This window comes from Amborella trichopoda, chromosome 11 (genome assembly GCF_054954075.1).
Source record: "Amborella trichopoda isolate Santa Cruz 75 chromosome 11, AtrichopodaSantaCruz75HAP2 v2.0, whole genome shotgun sequence".
NCBI classification, from domain to species: Eukaryota; Viridiplantae; Streptophyta; class Magnoliopsida; order Amborellales; family Amborellaceae; genus Amborella; species Amborella trichopoda.
The window spans coordinates 10,871,509-10,893,243 of NC_142346.1; the positions used below are offsets into that span (position 1 = coordinate 10,871,509).

Genomic DNA, 21,735 nt, shown 5'->3' on the forward strand with positions numbered 1-21,735 from the left:
GTAAAACAAATTAAGAAGAACAAACCGTGTGGGCACGTGGTTAGCAACTGGATCCAATACAGCTTCAAGCATGCTTCTGAAATCATTTGTCCATTACCATAAAATCTTAAGAAAAAGTTTAGATAAAGTTGCAGCCTTATAATGTAGAATTAAATATGCACCTCAAAAATCCATCATAAAAAGTTGTTTGAATGTTAAAAAACCCTCTAATTGTTCATCTCGACATCGACATGTATGGATATAAGAAGAAAAAATGATTCCCAGTCCACGAAATAGTGTATCTTGCAACACATTATCTGGACCGTCCATTTCCAAGATTTTCATGTGCTTATAGATCTACTTGATTTGAACCATTTTTAGATTTAAGCTTTTATAATTAGTGATAGAAATAGATTCTCAAACTATCCTAAGAATTTTTTATATCCAAATTATATCTCTAACAAAATTTAGAGGTGCGCTTTCATTGGGTTGTTTAAGGTTGCAACCTTATGCATGCCACACCCAAAATCTTAACACTTGTCTGCAAAACTCCATAAAAGAGGAAATTCATTACACTTGTCTGTGAAACTCGATAAAATAGGAAATTCATTCATTGCAAAGAGAAAAGAGAGCATTCACACACCAAAAAAGATACCCATTTTGCAAAATACATAAAAAGTACAAGCCAAACTCAAATTTGATTATAAATTATGTTACAACGATGCATAATTAATGTTAGAAGCCTTTAAGCAGGGACCCTACAGTGCAAGGCATACAGTTTCACAAACAACAGGGTGAGAAAGAAACATGGAAATAACCCTGTAACTCAGTAAACTAACACAGGTAGGGTTTCTACCAAACCCAACTCACTGCCACCACAAAAAAGGTCAAAGAGAGTAGAACATTGAAACTAGTCATCAAGAATTTGGGGATCCTCAAGGCTGCTTAAATTTGTTGATTCCGCTCTTTCTGTGGCATTTGTTGTAAAATTGCTACCTCTGCATTGTAATAACTGCTCTTTAAGTTCTTTCACAAGTGCATTGAGCCTCTGTATATCTTTTTCTTGAGATAGAATTATCTGCAAAGCACAAGTAGATAACTACTTTAAGCAATATGAATATTCTACATTGAACTGTCTTTTACAAAGAATGTACTAAAACTGTAAGCTTCTAAGTGTCTAATTATCAAAACCCTGGAAAATCATGATCCATTCTGAGTAACTTCGAATGATTCGAATTGGAAAAAGATTTTCGACAGATATTTTATGATTACACTTCCCGTAATGGTTTGCTATAGTTTATCTTTTTAGTCATCTCAAAGAGGTTTCATTCTTTGAATCATCTTAGGATTCAACAGCCAATGCATATATATATATATACATATATATATATATATATATATATATATATATATATATATATATCCAACAGAAAAGTAAACCCTATAATCCAACCCACTGGGGGACATCACCATCCCATGAAGCAATCAAAGGTGACAGAGAACAGGACCCATCAGAAGAAGCTATGAACACAAAGATGGGTCCCGTTACCTATATATGACATCCATCATTTAGCAGACAATGATGACCCCGTGACTGTGCCTTCCATAGTCCATCAGTTGTATAATTCTTTACCGAGGAAGTGATCACATTCATTTACTATTACTTTACATTATGGTGTTGTGGCAGGAATTTAAAAACCTTCCAAATCCGAGTCCGTTTACTTCATGCACACTAAACTTACTTTCTTACAAATCATATATGGATGTAATTTGGTACGAAACCAGATTTCCAGATTCACCCATAGAGAAAGAAATTCTGGAATCCAAAATTCGGAATCCATTATGGAAACCAAAGCTTCCATCTCCTACAGCTTTATATATAATAAAATAGTATACGTAGTGGGAATGCCCAAATGGGAACATACTTCACTATGCATGTATAACAAGTGCAGAGCCCTAACAACCGGTGTTAGGAGTATGAATCGAAACTAAAATGCTAAAAGTTCACCTGAAAAGGACAAAATTATCACAAATAAAACACATGAACATACGCATGCTAACACGAGCACAGAAACACACACAAGGCCTGTTAGTTATCTGCACACTTTCTCTGTCATGAATCTATGAGAAGCCCTTTCCCAATTATCAGTGATTTTAGCAATTGCAAGAAACTTTGTTCTCATCACACTAGTGCAACAGCAAACATCTACCATTGGCATGCGACTCCTGTCTCATCAGATGAGAGCAGCTTCTTTAATATTAGATGAATGGAAACATATCATACACAGCCCGTGTAAAACACATTTTACATAGATGGGGTATCTCCTGTCCCTTCTCAAGACCAGATATTATAATTGCAGTACCCAATGATGGTATGCTTAGCTTTCACCATTCATTCCTAAGAATGCACAGCACACTCCCCAGCTATGTACCAATATGCCATACACAACCATAGTATGGTAGATTTTTCCCTAGGCAAATGTTACTACAAACATATTAATGCTAAAATTACGACCTGAAGCATCTATATGTAAAATTGAACAACTTAACCTCATTCATGCACAATCCAAAGTAGACAGCTAATTTTACAAACTCCACAAACTACATGTGTTTCATCTTCTCCGCGTTATTTCACTATCATCATCATCATTATTAGAGACTTGTCCCAACTATTTGGGGTCAGCTACACAAATCCTATTCCGCCATTCTGCTCCATCATCGCCAAACCCCTCAGTAAGACTATAAGCCCCCATATTTTTTCTCATTACTTCCATCCATGTCCTTTAGGGCCTTCACATTGCACTTCTAGAGCCTTCCATGTGAAACTCTCACACATCCTAACCAGTGTTGTATTAGGTCTAGATGCATATGGCCAGCCCACCAAGTCTATTTCCCTCATCTTATCGCCTATTGAAGCCACACCTAAATTCCCTCAAATGTATTCATTTCAATTTCTATTATTTTTGTTTTGTCACTCATCTATCTCAACCAGTGTTCGCAAAATCGAACCGAAACGGTTAACCAGACATGGGGTCGGAGGCCTACCAGTAAACCTGCCGATTCAACCATTCTAATCGAGCAAGTCTAGGGCGACCAAAAAATTGTAGAAAAAAATAAAAAATATGCAAAAAAAAATCTACTAAAATATGAAAAGCATATAAATAATGATTAAAACAAAATGCATTCAAGTGACGTTGAAAATTAATGAAAAAATTGGATTTTAAAAGTGCGTATTAATGACCAAAACAACTTTTAATATTTACCATAATGTAAAAAATATTAAAAAATTTATTACAAATCAAATGCCTTTTTTTTGGGATTTTATATACATTTTTTTGAATTCTTATTTTTAAAATACCAGCCGTTCATCAAAACCACTCGAAACCGGAATCGACAAGGGGCCAGTTCCGATCTAACCAGGCTGGTTACCAGTTAGATCACCCGGTTTTTCTAATAATGGTCTCAACATCCTCATCTCAGCTACACTCATCCTATGGCTATGTTGCTTCTTGCTGCCAAACATTCCGTCCCATAAAACAAAGCTGCGCTCAGAGCGGTCTTATAGAACTTCCCCTCCTTCAGCTTCATTGCTCTGGGACGATCACATAAAACTTTGGTTGCACATCTCCACTTCGACTACCCAGCTATAATTCTATATGCGACATCTTCCTCAATCTCTCCATTTTCTTAGATTATCGACCTAAGATGTCGAAAATACTCTCTTTTAGGTATTTCTTTGCCCTCAATCGTAACCACTTCCTCGTTCCTACTCCTATTATTACTAAACTTGCATTTCATATATTTTGTCTCAGTCCGGCTAATTTTAAAACCACCTTTAGATTCTAGAGCATCTCTTCAAAGTCTTAATTTTGCATTGACATAGCTTCTAGTCAGTTTAATTAAAACTAGGAAAAATATCCCCATACATCCTAATTTGTCATATAGTTTCTCAATAGACCCTCAAGTTAGGGGTCTATTAGCATTAAATTATCTAAAAACCTATCTTCTAACCCCCTGAATCCTATTAGCCCATAAATTTCTCTTGTTTATGACATTTTCCGCCCTAAACAAATACACAAATATCATGCATGCCCATCCTCTTTCTTTACTCATTTCCCTTTGTTTTGCTCTCGCTCTCTCGCCCTCTCTGGAACACTCTTCTTCATTCTATAGAGCAACTCTCTTCTCTATTTTTGTATTATGTGATAAAATTTTGGGATTCTATTTCTCCTTTTGTGTGTGCTTGTTCTTTTCAAAGTGAATATGTATCAAGGTTAGAACCGTAGACGGGAAGAAAGTTGGCCGTTTTTCGGTGACCTCAAAGGTGTTCTCCCACCCATCTCTTGCCGGAAAGTCAAGTGGTGGTTGTCGGAAATCCCTTCACCGATGTAACTTTCTCCATTTGCCCGCTCTAAAACCACCGCTCCAAAACCACTCAATTCGGATTATCCAAAACCAGAAACTACCATCAAATCTAATGTGGTTTCAAAATCCCGCGGTCTCGAAGCTCTCTTTATCCAAAACCACTTTGTCTGCAGCAATCAACGCTGTTAATGCTCATACCGATCAATGTTTAGCGTTAAAGGAGAGGTAAAAAGTAAGGGTTAAAAAGAAGAGGTTGATAGAGGCTCCACTGCTTGCGACTGATGTTAATTTGGAAAAACAGTGAGTGTTTCGTTGTTTGAACAATTGAAACTTGAAAGAATGGGGAAGAGAGAAAAAAGCGAGAAGAAAAGGGAAATGAAAGCGAGAGGATGATTCAGAAATAGAGAGGGAAATGAGAGAAGTCAGAGTAAAGAAAGAGGATGAGCGTGTGTATTGAATTCATGTATTTGTTTAGGGCAAAAAATAGAATTAAAATCAAAACTTTTGGGTTAACAAGTTCAAGGGGTTAGAAGATAGGATTCTAAAAAATTTAACGTCACTAGATAGATCCTATACTTGAGGGTCTAATAAGAAATAGTACATCAAATTAAGGTATATGGAGATATTTTTCCTTAAAACTATGTCATTCATGAACAATATACACCATGGTACCTCATCTTCTAGGTGCCTAGTTAACTCATCGATAAATAAAACAACGAGATATGGGTTCCACACTAACCCCTGATGTAGGCCTATTGTCACTGAAAATTCATTTGTCTCTCCACTAGTTGTTTGCACACCAGTTAGCGTTCCCTTGTACATATCTCTCATCTAAAGACTCCTTTCTTTTCCAACACCCACCAAATTAAATCTCTAGGTACACCACTATTGCTAAATTTGTTTTAAAATAAAGTAACAACTTTTGAAATATTTATGCACTGGAAAAGCAGTTATAAGATCAGTGAGTATAGCCTCATATAAACAATTACAAAAATTTGACCCCTACTCTTTTCTCCGGCAGAAAGCAGCAGCTTGCACAAGATGAGTACAATTCCTGACAATGACTCAGCAAGATGTGTATATATTCTAGGTGATATAACCAAGACAAGAAAAGTATAGGGCATTTGTTGACCGGCATAGTTTACAAAGAAATCTTATAAATGCATGACTCATCAGAAGAAAATGAAATATGGAGTTATTTCAAATATCACAGTATCAAGATATTTATAGTAGAGCCATAAAGCATTGCTCTCTACTCAAGATGCAAAATATAAAAGATCAATCTGCAGTAGCAATCAGGGATACTTATCATTTAGTCAAAGTAATGTGACCATAACAACAATAAGTGATCATGAAATATAATTGAAATTGGCTCCCAAAGATTCTTCACCAATGGAAGTAGCAATTGTCATCTAGAAAAGCAAGTGCTAAATCCCAGACAGAAGACATTACGAAAAAATAAGAGGATAAGCCTAAACACAATAATATATAAACAAATTACCTTTTCCTTAACAACTTCTTCTTTCTTTGAAATATATTGTTGTTTCTGGGAAATGCTTGGACTTGATTCTGCATCATTCACTAGCGGTTGTTTCCATTCAAACTGTGATGTGATGATCAAAACAACTAGTAGGAAAACCAGTACCATGGGCCTTGACATTGTTTGTCACTATGGATGCTATACCTGTTATAGGACTATATTGAGTACCAGAAATACAAGAAAATACACAAAGGCCATAGAATTGGGAAATTGAATAGATGCATAAAGCAAGAAAAAGCAATTAATTGTCTGGAACGTCTTTTATACAGCAAGCCGAAGAAGATTTAAGAATATAGTGGCATGCAATCCCATGAGATGCACATTGGCACGTGCACACACACACACACACATATATATATATATGAATATGAGAGAGCAAGAGAGTTTTCAGGCATGTCCCTCTTGGGTACCCTTGGAAATAAAATAAAAGATAAAGGGCAATTTTGTCCTAGGGTCTCGAAGCTATATGGCACTCATGGCCAACATAATTCCATACTTATCATGGCCAGTGGAGTTGAGCAATTGGTCCTGCCAATAAAACAAGGGAGGCTATAAAAGTGTGCAACAACTCATCATCTACCGTCCTTGCATAAAACTGGTTAGTGAATATTGGATTTAAGTACCGTATTGCATGCTAGTGCGAAGTATGGAATATCCTAAACTCCGACAAAAGCGGGACAAAACCTGCTCTTACTAATATAGTATAGATAGGTGTGCACTTTGTTCCTGAAAATTGATCACGAGATTCTCATGCAATCCTACCATCAGTATACAGAACACAATCAAGAATGCACACATTGCTTTAATAAGGTTACTACCAAAGAAGACAAATAAACTCTTCTAGGATGCACAAATGGCAATAAGTCGGATGCCATAAACTGTAAAAGTGAAGCATGCAAGAACCATAACCGAAATGCCCTTTACTCTGTTGGAAGTCCACTGCCATTAGTTATTAAGGATTACATTTTCTGAGAGAGTAATAAAAAAGTACTTCTTAATAAATCATATGGAAAGGGCAGGGCCTATGATATAGAACCATGTAGGGTATTCCAACGACTTATGCTAAGTCATTTATAGTTAAACATGACATATTAAATAAGAAAATTATCACAAAGCACATTTCAATAGCATCTAGCATCCATTTCAGTGGCCAGTTGAAGAATCATCATTGGAATGCACAGCCCAAAAGATAATATCATCAACATCACTCTATCCACCAAGGAAAAATGGCTGTCCAGTCCAATCCAGTTTGACCATTGATCTGAATAGTTAAACTGTTAGACTAATGACTTTCACATTATCAAAAAACAAAAAAAATAAGATGCAATAAAAATGGAAATCCTCATATTGAATCCTGGTTCAACAGTTTGAAAGTATTTGTACTTTTTCTATAGAGGACCATTCTAGAATATCTAGAAAAGCCTACTCAAAACTCAGATGAATAAAACATGGATGAAATCTTTGAGAGAGATTTAAGCCATCAGGTAGAGGAATTTCCAAATTAAGAAAGGTGTTTCCTAAAAAACTTTTCTTACCCCCATAACTACCATAGAATCTACCCCATGTTTCCCCCTCGTTTATTGTAAATCCAGTGGTAGTTGATCACGTTCGTTGGACAGTGAATTGATGAAGAAATCATCCACACAAATACGAAGTCATTGATACAGACCTCAGTCTCTAAAATAATCTTTTTATCACAATTACTTCTTAGTGTTTGTGAATAGTTTAATGCTTTGATGTTTTTAGTCCTCCAATGTGTTTCTAACATTGCTTTACCATTTATCTTGTAGGGATCAATGTTCTTTGCTAAATGTCTGGAACAGAGAGTACTTTGAAGGAGATAAGCAAACTATTTCATCTTGAAGAAGAAGGATGTCTAGCTGACAAGAGATAAACAAAAGAACAGAGCCAAGATCTAATCACAGGAAACCATGAACAGTGACAACACAACATTCATTGGCAACGATGGAGAAAGGGATGGCAAAAGGAGGAGGATCATGACACTCAAATTTTTCATAAGATTGTTAACTGCATGTGGAGTAATAATATCATGCCCTATACTAAAATAAGTGTATGGTCCTTAAATCAGAGATACAGAAGACAATAGTAAGCTATTTCAAGAAGCTTCTGACATCAACAGACAGAACAAAACTAAGACCGGAGCTGTTTTTCTCTTCTTCTTTTTTTTGAAAATGGTTAGCTTTGTTATAGTTATATAGATATAATACACAATAACCCCTTAGGCGACCCACACAAGACAGGTGCTCTATTACAAGAATGGGGTCTAAAAAGAAAAAAGGAAAAGATAATTTTAGCCCACAAGATGTAGGCCATTACAGCAAACAGTACTCAAAGGTAGGGTCACAGAGAGGGCGAAGAAGCATTGTGATCTAGAAGAGAAGAGATAAGAGAGAGATTGTGATTTGGTAGAGAAGAGAGAAAGCGGTGAGATGAGTGGTGGAGATGAAGCATGTTCAGTCTACGGAACAACAGAAGTGCTTGACTATAGCAGCCATTTGAGAAGGAGAAGATAAAAGTAGCAGTCTCAGCTTAAGTAGAAGGTCTAAGCACCAGGGCCTGATGGGTTCCCAATGGTCCTTTTTCAGGATTTATGTGCCTAGTTGAGGAAGATCTCGTGCAAATGAGAAAGAGTTCCTTAAAGGGGAGTAATCCATGAGAGCATGAACGCATTCTTCATTACACTAATCCTAATGGGGAAGAAGAACTTCAGAGTTTTCGACCACAAGTCTAATACAAGTGTTTACAAAATTCTAGCAACAACACTTCTCTTTAGACTTAAAGAATAGCTAGACCAATTGATATCACTCCCACAGGGTATGCTTGTAAGAGGAAGGTTGACACTTGATAGCATTGAGTGGCCCATGAACATATACAAAGAAGAAAACAAGATAAGAGCCCTGGGCTAGTTTGTAAGTTAGACTACGGAAAAATCTACAATCATAAAGAGTGGATGTTCTGGACCAAGTTATGCAGAGAATACAATTTCGCAAAAGATAGTAAAAATGGATTCAAGGATGTCCATCTATAGCAAATTTATCAGTGGTGGAAGTCTAAAGGTTTCTTTGCAACTTCAAGGGGCTCAAAGCAGGGTAACCCTTTGTCACCCTTTTATTCACCATCATAAGAGATGCTTTCAAAAGGATGTTAGAATTGTGCAATTCAGGCTTGCTAAGTGGATTTTCTACTTCAATTGGGGGAACCATTATAGTGTAATATCACAACTAAAATATGCAAATGACATTCTTATACCATGTGAACCAATACGAATCCAAGTTCATAACCTATGGTATTTTCTAGGTGCTTCGAAATGGCCTTAGCGATGAAGGTTAACATGTATAAAACCCAGTTAATTGGAATAAATGTAGAGAATAAGGAATTAAACTCTGGCAAAATGTCCCAGATTTGAGGTTGCAGAACTCCCAAACAAATAGTTAGGTTTATGGTTTACCTATGCATGTTGGAAAGCCACCCATATCATAGTGGGATCAAGTGATACAAATATTTGAGAAAAGATTGACTACGTGAAGACTAAGTATTCAATGTCAATGATTAAAATGCCTACGAAAGTAGTCAAGAAATTAGAAAGGCTACAAAGAGAGTTAGTGTGGAAGGCCTCAGCCATAATGAACAAATTTATCTTGGTCATATGGGAAGTCATGTGGAAGCCATAGAAGGAAGGTGGACTGGGTATTCGCAAGATGGGTATAATCAATGAGGCATTTTTAGACAACTGGTGGTCGAGGCTGGGACTTAAGGAAGATCAGATGTGGGAAAGGAGTTGTAACACATCATCAAGGGGTTGATGTCTCTGAATGGTGCGTGAACAGCATAGAAACGTTAAAAAAGCATCAGGACCATGGAGAGCCATTTATGGAGAGAACAATCACTTTGTTAAACACTTGGGGTACATGGTGGTGGTGGGAGATAGAATAAATCTGTGGTAGAGATCATTGCCCAAAACTCTACCTGGTTATCAGAGTCTCCAGAAGCCATGAGAGCAGAAAATATGGAATGGTGAGGGGTAAAATGGTTGGGAATCAAGCTTTTACTCGAAACCATGGATGAAGAAATAGATGAATTTGGTCCACAATATGAATAGAAGGGGATTCAGCTAATGTGGTATCATAGGCATCAAATTCAGCAAACTGCCCATGCAGACTGACCTACATATTCAGTGAAATTAAATGAATTATGCACCCAAAGATGAAATTCTAATATGGAGAAAATCAGATGAAGCAGTTAACAAATTAACTAGAGAAGGTGCAGACAGAAAAGAGTTGACAATAACCTATCCAATTAACGTTATATGAGTTTCTAATTTTGGTGGAGTACATGTGTAAAGTGTGATTGTGTAAATACATTGATATTGAGATTAGTTATTAATGAAAGATACAAAGTAAGACGGTTGCTTTGCAGAGGTTGTAAAATTTGATAGATCCCAACCAGTAAATTTGAAGCAGTAGTTTCTCTGCCTGAGAATTTGATTAAATGTGCATTGAACCAATTGATCATACCCAGTGGTTCAAACTCTGCTCAAGCTCGAAAATTGGGCCTTGGCCTGTCTGAGTTACTAGGGTGGATCCTAGTCGACTCACCCAGCAGCGCTGAGTTTGAAAAACGCCCTTACTTGCATTAATACGCAGCATTTCAAACTTTCAATCAAGAGGCCAGTGTTCCCCTGGCCTTTCTCTTTCCATGGGTTTGACCATGGTATTCCTTGTTTATCTGAAAAGCTAGCTGACAAGTCAATCAGATGTCTTGATCTACGATTAGGTTTTTCCCAAGTTGCACAATTGTATGCTGGTCAGCAGGTGAGGCCCCCTTTGACCATTTGTACCTTTTTCAATGCTTTTATTATTGCTATTAATATTAATTTGCCGAAAGGGACCTTTGGCAGGTGTTTTGTCCCATTCTCACTTCGATTCACTTATTCTTCACATATTTAACCATTCTTGATGCCAAAAATCCTAAAGAAGGGTTTTTACCTCTTTATAACTTTATAATATCCCCCCCCAATGCCATTCCCGAATTTAAGGGGTTTGGGACCCTGCCGAGCATCCAAGTCAGTCTCGCCAAGTTTCAAAACACTGATCCTACCCCACAAGAAAATTCATGAATGCACGAATCAAATAAGAGATATAAACTCAAAGGCCAGCCTTTGCTCCAATGCAGCACACAGAAGATGAGTATCATCAATAAACATGGCAAGAAGTCATGAAACGTTTTTTCATTTCCTTGTTTTCGGCCTTCCTAGTTTGCCTCCTTTAAGGTTTGTTAAGAACCCAACACCCATCTAGTTGGGATGAGGTGCAAGATGAGAAGTTTGTTTTCCAATATTAGAAACGCCTCCAAAACTCTTCTTAGAAAGAGAGGGCTTTATCTAAATGGGAGAAGAAAACTAAAACTACCAAATCTCTAGTTCTAGATGCTTCCAGCCAAGCAATCATCAAGGAGGTTCTAGCTATAATGTTGTACTTATAGATCTTTATACTCTATATGCTAGGCTATACATATTTCAATTCTGATGATCTACTTAGTTTTTTTTCCAAATTATATTATGTATCATGACACAATATAGCATTAAAAAAAACACCAAATATAGGTTTAGAGGGCTCTATATATCATATGTTCCAGACATTGCTCACTTTCTGAGCCATAATTGACCAATATTGATGCAGAACCAAGGGAAATTTAACTCCTACATAAGTGTGACATGCAAAATGGGCTTCAAACATATGGGACAGCAGTGTTTGAGGGTATCAAGTTCTCTTAGTTCGAATAGGATTCAGGAATTCAATGTTTAAATAGGGTAGGATTGTAGGTAAGGTGATAGGCAAGGGTTAGATGTGATTAGAGCAACAAATAGGGTTAGGTTTAAATGGTGTTAAGGTAGTTGAAGTAGCTGGAAAAGTGCAGGTCCAGCAACAGTAAGTGATGGATTTGAAGGGGTTGGACAAGATTAGGGCTAATTTAGCTTTAGTTGGCTTAGGGGTATGGGTGATGAGTTTAGGAAGGTGTCGAACAATGTTATTCAAACCAGGGAAGGGTCCATTTGATGGGGTAGAATAGGGTGACAACTTTGGTTGATCGAATCTTGGCTAGAGAAGTGTAACACAAGAGGGAAAGAAGAAGAGGTTCAAGCCTGTTTGGGGCGAACCCCTAAAACCATAAGCTAAGGTCTTGGGAAATCTACACACCAAGGGAAGAAAGTGGCCCTAAACTTTCGGGGGACTTTCCCAAAATCAGGCTAGAGTTGTAGATTCAATATCTCTACAAAAATAGCTGAGCATGCTCTCCTCTAAAGTGGCATCTCGCTACAACTGAAACTGAAATTTTGTTGATCAACTTGAACTACATTACGCATAGGCCTACATGGGTATTTATAGAGGTTTGAATCCCTCTTTATTTCTCTTAGATAGGGATATCTCTAGTTTCCTAAACTTTCTAATCTTCTAGATTCTATCAAATTAGGTAAGTAGTTCCTTTATAGTTTCTGGAAACTAGGCCCTTACAAAACATGGACAAAATCTCTTTAGACTCTTCTACAAAATTAGGGAACTAACTTAACTAGCAAAACAAGGAAAGATATAACCTATCAAAATTCGAAGACTCAACTTTCTAATCCATGGAGACTATAATCTCCCAGAAGATTGATCTTTCTAGAATATTGTTTAGGACTCAATAATGGAAAGAAAGAATCCTAACTCACTTGGGAAAATAAACTTCGCCACAATTTTTCCAACAGGCACTCAACAATAATTTGAAGCCTGAAATGCCCAAATTACTAAAGAAACCCATTACGATGAGGGTCGTAAACATTGAAGAGATTTCAAATTAAGCTTTGGACCACACCAAAGGACATCCATGTGAAGTGTTAGGCTTTCTGAAAGCAATCGTGGACTGCTTCATATGTCATGCCCATTGCCAACTAATTCAACAAAAAAAGCTGGTAGAAAGAACAAAGCACACACTCATAATCGAATTGTAACTCATTAATAATGTATCCAGTACTTCACGAGTTTGAATAAATTTACAATACGCAAAGATTAACCAATTTCATTAATTAGAATATCTCTCCATTCAAGATTCTTAGATGTATTCTTAGAGGTAACCGTGCTAAATTAGATGCTTTTGGTGTTTTGGGATGCACTTGCTTCTTATCTTCTAAAAATTATGATAGATTTTTTGATGAAGTTGACTGTGTTAAGTAAGAATATACTTTATAAGTCACACAGTACCTCTAACGTGTTACAGGATTTACAAAACTCATGCATTTGAAAGTGCCCAGCAGGGAAGAAAAAGCAACTTGGAAAATGACCGAGGGATGAGCTACGGGCAGTTTTTGTTTGTTCAGATTTCCTATGCATGGTTGATGAGAGGCCGAAATTGAGGGCACCTTGTTGGCCAGGCTATCGGTGATGTTGTTGCCCTCTTGCCATGTGCGGTTGAAAGAGTTATTGATCGAGTTACTGAATGTGAAGATCTCATAAAAAATCTGTTCCAGTTCCCATGGGCATGAGTGGCATTTGTATGCATAAGTTTTCTCACCAATTAGATTGACACATGTTCATTAGATAGGCCAAAACCAACAACAGTTATTGATCTCATGATCCATATTCGCTTCATGTTTCAGAATCCAATAATGCTTTGGTGACTTTTGCCTATGAAAAGCCAGTCCCATCTTCTCTCATCCCCATCCATAAATGGATTTGAAGAAAATTCCAAGCTCTACAATCCAATTGCCATAATCAATAAGAGAGAAAGAGAGAGGGAAGACCGAAAAAACAAATCGCTAGTAAGGTTCTGAATGCTTTTAAATCCACATGCACAAAGCCTAAGAAAAAACGACCAAAATGTTACTCTCTGAAAGAGTAAACATTCAAATCAGTAATCCAAGTGATGAACTGCAGAATGCAAGCATAAACTACAATTGAAATGATTAAAACACCCCAAATGAATCACATATCCCCCACTGAATTTAACCTACAATTGCCAAACTGAGGCTCCCTTAACCAATTCAACAAGAAATTCAGTAAACACGACAAATTTCAGTTCGCGAAATGACAGTAAACAATTTCCCGCGATTGCTTACTTGAAACCAGAAGTCGCCCCATTAAAGGGCAGAACACCATCGATCGCTTCTATAGCTTAGGTCCGCCATTAATTTTTCTGAAGAAACCTCATCGGATTGCCTTCTCGTTTGTTCCTGATGAGGGTGTCTACGATTTGAACACAATCAATTAGGCTTCTCTCTTTGTATTTATCAACTGCACGCCCTGTATCTACCTGGTCAGGATCTCTCTCTCCCTACCTCTGACTCTCTCTCTAAATCTCAGGCGCTTCGGGTGATTTCCCTCTCTCTCCTCCTCTGTCACGGGCGCTTCAAGCGATTTCCATGCATTCTCTCGCCCTTTCCTGGTATTTTATCATTTGACGCAGGAAATGTTTAAGGCAAATTACAGTAACATCATGAATGCTTTCAATCAATGGTTTAAAAAACGGATCGGTGACCCTGATCGGGCTTCCAAAAAACAGATTCGAATCGACGAATCGGCTATCCGGATCGGAAATCCGGTGAATCTGTCATAATAAAGTTTAAAAAAAATTCGAAAAAATTATTAAAATTCATTATAAATATTGTTTTTTAGGAATTCAATAAAAAATGAGGGTACTCCGTTAAGAATTTTCATGTTTTTGAATGAATATACGAATATTGATATGTTCTTTCCCTGCATGAACCGCCATTCAGCATTTAATTTACAGTATTTCGTGTTCATCCCTACACTGTTGCTGTTGGGACTCGATATGTGAATAATATGGCTGTGGATAGGGTGGCCTCATAATCATCATCTCTCTCATTTTCTCTTTGAATAATATGGATAAAAAAAAAAAAATAACAAATTTTCAAAAAAATCGATCATGGATTAAAAAAAAAATCACAAATTTTCAAAAAATTCTATCATGGATTACAAAAAAAAATTCGATCATGGATTAAAAAAAAGAAATCACAAATTTTCAAAAAATTCAATCATGGATTACATAAAATTCGATCATGGATTACATAAAATTCAATCATGGATTACAAAAAAAAACAAACAAAAAAAAACAAAAAATTCAATCGTGGATTACAAAAAAAGAAAAAAACCAATTCGATCATGGATTATAAAAAATTCAATCATGGATTACAAAAAACTCTATCATGGGTTACAAAAAAAGCAAAAAACAAAAAATTCAATCATGGATTACAAAAAAAAAAACAAACATTTCGATCATGGATTACAAAAAAAAAACAAACATTTCGATCATGTATTACAAAATATTCGATCATGGATTACAAAAAATTCTATCATGGGTTACAAAAAAAAAAAAAAAAACAAAAAAAGCGATCATGGATTACAAGAAAAGAAAACAAACATTTCGATCATGGATTACAAAAAATTCTATTATGGGTTACAAAAAACCAAAAAATTCGATCATGGATTACAAAAAAAAAAAAAACAATTCGATCATGGATTACAAAAAAGTCGATCAAAAAAATCTATCATGGATTACCAAAAAAAAAAAAAAAAAAAAAAAAAAAAAAAAAAAAAAAAAAAAAAAAAAAAAAAAAAAAAAAAATCCTTACGGACTTGCCGATTCACTGTTCGGACTCGCCGATTCCGTACAGTGAATCGGCGAGTCACTGTGCGGAATCGTCCGGTTCTCTCTAGAACCGGACGATTTTCGATTTTTCAACCGATCCGGTCCCTTTTCGCGAATTCCGAGCGAATCCGGTTCGACTCGACGTTTTTTATAACGCTGCTTTCAATATTAAGTACTTATCTATGGCTTCTTTGGGAAACTGACCAACATTATACTAAACTAATCAAGCTAGTTGAACTAATCCACTAAGAGTTGACCACTGGCGTCAAACAAATCCAACACATGGATGTATATTATGTACATCGGGAAGGAAAAAAGTGTATGAATAAGGCGCAAATCGAAAATCCACTAGAAGAGTTCGATGTCGAAAATACCCCCAAATTCACGATCTCGACCTCGAGACATGTAGACATGGAAAAATAGATTTTTAAGTCCGGGAAATAATACATCTTGTAATGTATTATTTAGGCTATCAATTTTCAATATTTGAAATATTTATAGATATGTTCGATCTACAATATTTAAAGCTTTTAATATTATAATTAGATATAAAAATAAATTTTCAAACCATCACATACATTTTGACTACCAAAAAATTATCTTTCAACACTATTTAGTGTTGCCTTACTTTGATGGTTTAGGGCCTCCACCTTATACAAACCACAACTAGCTATAGGAAAAGTGTTTGGTGTTCGCCGACTCATCTAAGGGCTCTCAAAAAAATCCATGGATTTTGAATCCAAAATTTTGAGATTTGTTACTCTCAAATGTTATGGCGATTATATATAGGGTGCGGTTTGTATAGAGCCTAGGCTCTAAACAATCACATTAGAGCCTATTTTCAAATAGTATCGAGAAATATGGTTTTAATATTGAAAATTTTTGTAATAGCCTTAAAATATATTTTTATATTTATTTATAAAGTTTGAAGCTTCAAAAATAGTATAGATCAACAAATGTATAAAAACTTGAAAATCTTCAAAATTGACTGTCCAAAAACGTGTTACAAAATACACTATTTTCAAAAATAGTATAGATCAAGTTTTGAAATAGTATATTTTATAATGTATTTTTGAACCGTCAATTTTCAAGATTTTCAAGTTTTCATTGATCTACACTATTTTTTAAGCTTTAAACTTTATAAATAAAAATAAGAATATATTTTAAAACTATCACAAAGATTTTCAATATTGAAACCACATTTTTCGATACTATTTGATAGTAGGCTCTAATTTGATTGTTTATAGCCCCGGCTCTATACAAACCGGCCTCATCTTTTTAATATGTTTTCTGCCATCCATTTTGAGGCAGAGTGAAAAGCACCTTCTTTTTCTTTCTTTTTTTTTTTCTTTCTTTTCTTTTTTACGTCCATACCTAAGATGGACGTGATGCATGAGGATACACACATGTATGTATGGATGAGTCGATTAACTCACTAGAGTTATCACTAAAACCTTACCTGCTCGCTTAGAGCTCATCAGGTGGAACCGAGAGCGGGTCTGGGTGGGTACTCGACTAACTAGACCTCGTGTGTGTATGTACACGGTTTTCATGCGGGTTAGTGACATCCACTAGCCAACTTGGTTGACCGGTGGAGATTCCAGCTACTTGTTGTTGTTGCAATCTCCAATGTTTGGATGGTGGACATTTCATATGAGTTAGGCTAGTTATATATGTGTATATGTGAAGATACTACAAAACATCTATAGGCAAAAATGAATAGTGATTTTGCCTACCTTCATCATCATCCAAACTTCATCGCACGATCACAGTTGTCCGATAGTGTTTCATTTTTTATTTTTCTTTTACTAATTGGAATGATTTGAAATTTGGAACGTATGTAAATCTTAGTAAGACGCACTTAATAAAAATATAAAAAAATTAATTCGTAAAATCTAAATTAATCAAAATACAGCTATAAATTTTTTGAGGTATTTTCGTTAATTTATATTTTACGAATTATTTTTTTCATATTTTATTATGTGTATCTCACTAAAATATACACACACTCCACATTTCAAGTAATTTGTACATTTCAAGTAATTTCACCTGCACTCATATTTCGCTTTCCATATATATAAACATATATATATATATATATGTATATATATATATATATATATATATATATATATATATATATATATATATATATATATATATCGGCAGATACTACAAAACGCCTATAGGTAAAAATGAATAGTGATTTTACCTAACCTCATCACCGTCTAAAGTTCATCGCACAGTCACGATTGTCCGGTAGCATTTTATTTTTCATTTGTTTTCTACAAATCGGAATGATCTAAAATTTGGAGCGTGTGTTCATAAAAAATAGGTGAATCTAAAAAAAAGATCAAAAAATATTTTACATGAAATTAATTGACCAAAATACCCCTGAAAAGTTTCAAGAGTATTTTGGTCAATTTTTTTTTCTTGAATTATTTTTTTATTAGGTGCGCCTCACTAATATATACACACGCTCCAAATTTCATATCGTTATGATTTATAGAAAAAAAAAAAGAAAAAACTACCAGACAATCGTGACCATACGATGAACTTTGGACAGTGATGAGGGTAGGTGAAATCACTGTTTATTTTCGCCTATAGGCGTTGGGAAGACTTTTCCATATATATATGAGTAATGATCCTATAAGACCCTCCCACACCCATGTGTGTAGGACTCCAAAGGATCACCATTAAATTTGGTACAGATATCTAAAAAAATCAAATCCCACACTCATATGATAACTTTCCTATATATCAGTGCCAAATTTAATAGTGATCCTTTTGAGGTCCTGCACACATGGGTGTGGGAAGGTCTCATAGGATCACTGATATATATATATATATATATATATATATATATATATATATATATATATATATATATATATATATATATATATATATATATATATATATATATATATATATATATATATATATATATATATATATATATATATATATACATATATATCTTGTACACATGGGTGTGGGAGGGTTTCATAGGATTATTGCTATATATATAATGTTAGGGTGGTCACATTATGTTACGGTGGTCACACTATGGAGTAATTTATATTTATAAATCTGTCATTTTTAATAATTTAATTCTCCTAGTTAGAGATGAAAATAGTTTTTCAAACCAAAGTTTTATGACACTGGATTATATTTCTAGGCAAAATCTAAGGGGTGCACCATACCTCTACAGTATAAAGAGGGCATCAATACAAATACGTATATGTTATACATATGGTGTAGTTTATAAAAGAGGTCTTCGTTAAAGAATCAAAGTGAGGCACATCTTCAAATACATCAAAAGTCTTGGAAATTTGTTTCAACTTTTAGGATAAAATTTATGGTTTGAAAAATAGTGTAGATCGAGCAAATCTATAAATATTTAGAGCAATTTTTTTCCCTAGGCTCTTTAGGTCAGCCTTAATTTAACGTATAAGGTTGATGCTTTATATAATTTTTTATATATATATAATAATATAAAAAGTTTATATAAAGGTGATGCCCTAATTAATTAAAATAAAAGGCACCTCAAAAATTCATTAGAAAGAGTTGTTTCAATGCCCAAAAATCCTCAAATAAATCATCTCGACTTCATAATATATAAACATGAGAAAAACTAGATTTCTTTATTTTGTAAATAGTGCATTATGTAATGTATTTTGTGAACCATCAATTTTCAAGATTTTCAAGTGTTCATAGATCTGCTCGATCTATACTATTTTTTATTCAATATATAAAAATAAAATTTTCATGCCATCACAAAGATTTCTAGTATTGAAACAAAGTCTTTCGACATCAATTGAAGGTGCGTCTTACTTTGATTGTTTAGAGCCTTAGGCTTAGACCAACTATACCCTATAATAATATATTACATAAATTTTATTATTATTATTATGTCTTGACATATACCCCACAAGTCCAAATACAATTCACTTGGACCCTCCCAGGGCTCAAGTCCAAGTTGAGTCCAGGCCAACGTTCTGCCGATCAGGTCAAATCCAGGTTGGGGTCTAACATGTAAATAAAACCTCGGACTCACGTCGAGTAGTCTGTTTTCAGAGCAATTAAAAACTTTTTCTGTAAAAAAATACCCAATCTCTCTTGGGGCCCGGACCTAGGCGGATCCCAGCCCAAGCCCATGTTTTTGTACATTAATATTGATGGATAGAAACGAGCTGTAATCTTCTACTTCAGTTATAGCTAGCAATTTTTCGTCTTATATATTGAGAATGGAGTTGATGAATGATTTAGAAAACCATATAAACCAGTGTTCGAAAAATCGAACATGCCTCATAAACTAGCGTAGGGCCGGGTCCAAGTAACTGGTAAATTGGCCGTTTCAGCTGGCCTAACCAAACAGTCCCGCCCGGTCTAAAAAATGTTAAAAAAATAAAAAGAATATAAAAAAATATGAAAGGTATATTTAAAGTATGATTAAGCAAAACACATCCAAATAAAGTTGAAAAATAGTGAAAAAATAGATTTTAAAATATCGTATTTGTTCCATGAGTATTTTTTAAACTTTTCAAAAAAAAAAAGAGGGAGAATATAAAACTAAGTACTCGTGGCTAAAACAATTTCCTATATATTCCTAAATGATAAAAAACATTTAAAACTACAAACAAATCTCTTATTTTTTAAGATTTTTTTTGAATTTTTTAAAAATATCTGGCCAGACCACCAAAACCAGCCAAAATCGAATCGACCAACGCCCGGCTCCGATTTGACCGGCAGGGTCCAAATTGGACCGGTCGAGTTGCGAACACAGGCATAAACCAGAGCGTATAACCATGATAATTTAAAAAATGGCCAAATCCATATCAATCTTTTGGTTGAAGGGACATCAACTTTTTTGGTTTTTTGGGTATCAATTTCTATGTTAGAGTTAGACAATGAACTTTGAGAAGTTCCACTTGTTTGGTTTTTTTAGGAAAAATTTTAGATGCTCGAATTCTTGACTTTTAAACTACTTACCCAAAAAGGGTATTCTACTTCACTAATGCATGGTAGATACCGGAAGTCACGAAGTCTATGGATGACTTATAACATAGGGGGTCCAATAATTGAGCCTAACCTATCTTTTTATTTAAATTGGGCGACTTTGGAGCGAATCCAACACGGACCAATTGAAATATATGTTTCCTTGTATCTTTATATTCCTTTTCTTGAAATGTCGACCGCACGGATATGCAACAGATTAACTGTATTCCTTTTTTTCATTAAAATTTGACTATACAATTATGTGACTTATGGCTTTATATAGGGCTGTTAATGGTCCGGTCTGATCCTCGGCCCTCCAGGTCCGTCCTGATTTTGGGCCCCTATCAGTCCTGTTCCGGGCTTCAGGCCCGGCCGGCCCACCAACCAATGCATATCGTTAACAGGTCACGCCGGTACGGGCCAAGTTGGTGTGGAAATGTGCCCAACGGGCCGAGCAGGCAAGGCAAGCTTGAAATATTACTTGCGGTCTGGCCCAAATAAAAGCCCGGGCTGGACGATTTAGTTTATTATAATTATTATTTGTTAATCTTCACTCTTCAAACTTTTGTTTTAGTAAGCCAAGAAAAATAAAAATACATAGATGTTAACATATTTTTTAAAAAATTTAAAATCCCATTCTCTCTCTAAAACCTCAATATATATTTCTCCATCTAAAAACCCAATATATATTTCTCTCTCTAAAAAGCCTTCTCTCTCTAAAAACGCAATCGCTCTTTCTCTCTCGAAAAACCCATTTGCTCTCTTGAAACTCAATCTCTCTCTAAAAACTCATATTCTCTTTTTTTCTCTCTAAAAACTCAATCTCTCTTTTTATCTCTATAAACCCAATTTCTCTCTAGAAACTCAATCTCTCTCTCTCTCTCTCTAAGAACCTTATCTCTATTGCTCTCTCTAAAAACTCATTATCTCTCTCTCTAAAAACCCAATCTCTCTTGCTCTCTCTGAAAACCCAATCTCTCGCTCTCTCTATCTAAGAAACCAATCTCTCCTTCTCTCCCTAAAAATATATTCTCTCTCTAGAACCCAATCATTCTATCTAAACACTCAATCTCTCTTTCTCTCTCTAAAAATTTATTCAGTCTCTAAAAACCCAATCTCTCTCTCTATATCAAAAAACTCATTCTCTCTCTAAAAACCCTATTTTTTTGTTCTCTAAATATCTATTC

The 21,735-nt window shown here is 35.2% G+C and overlaps 1 protein-coding gene across 1 annotated transcript; it reads right to left on the reverse strand.

Moving 5' to 3' along the window:
• Positions 1 to 653: 653 nt before the first annotated feature.
• LOC18444498 (uncharacterized) lies at positions 654 to 14,237 on the reverse strand. The gene is made up of 3 exons (XM_011628856.3): positions 13,998 to 14,237; positions 5,846 to 6,028; positions 654 to 1,057 (listed from the first exon to the last, which is right to left on the reverse strand). The coding sequence occupies exons 2-3, from the start codon at positions 6,002 to 6,004 to the stop codon at positions 890 to 892; spliced, it is 327 nt and encodes a 108-aa protein (XP_011627158.1). The 5' UTR covers positions 6,005 to 6,028; positions 13,998 to 14,237; the 3' UTR covers positions 654 to 889.
• Between the last annotated feature and the right edge of the window lie 7,498 nt (positions 14,238 to 21,735).

What these genes read in the sequence shown, in the direction of transcription:
- LOC18444498 (XM_011628856.3), bottom strand. Translation starts at nt 6,004, where the DNA reads ATGTCAAGGCCCATGGTACTGGTTTTCCTACTAGTTGTTTTGATCATC. An exon ending in AAGAAGTTGTTAAGGAAAAG is followed by an intron (nt 1,058 to 5,845) that starts GTAATTTGTTTA and finishes TGTGCTTTGCAG; the next exon opens with ATAATTCTATCTCAAGAAAA.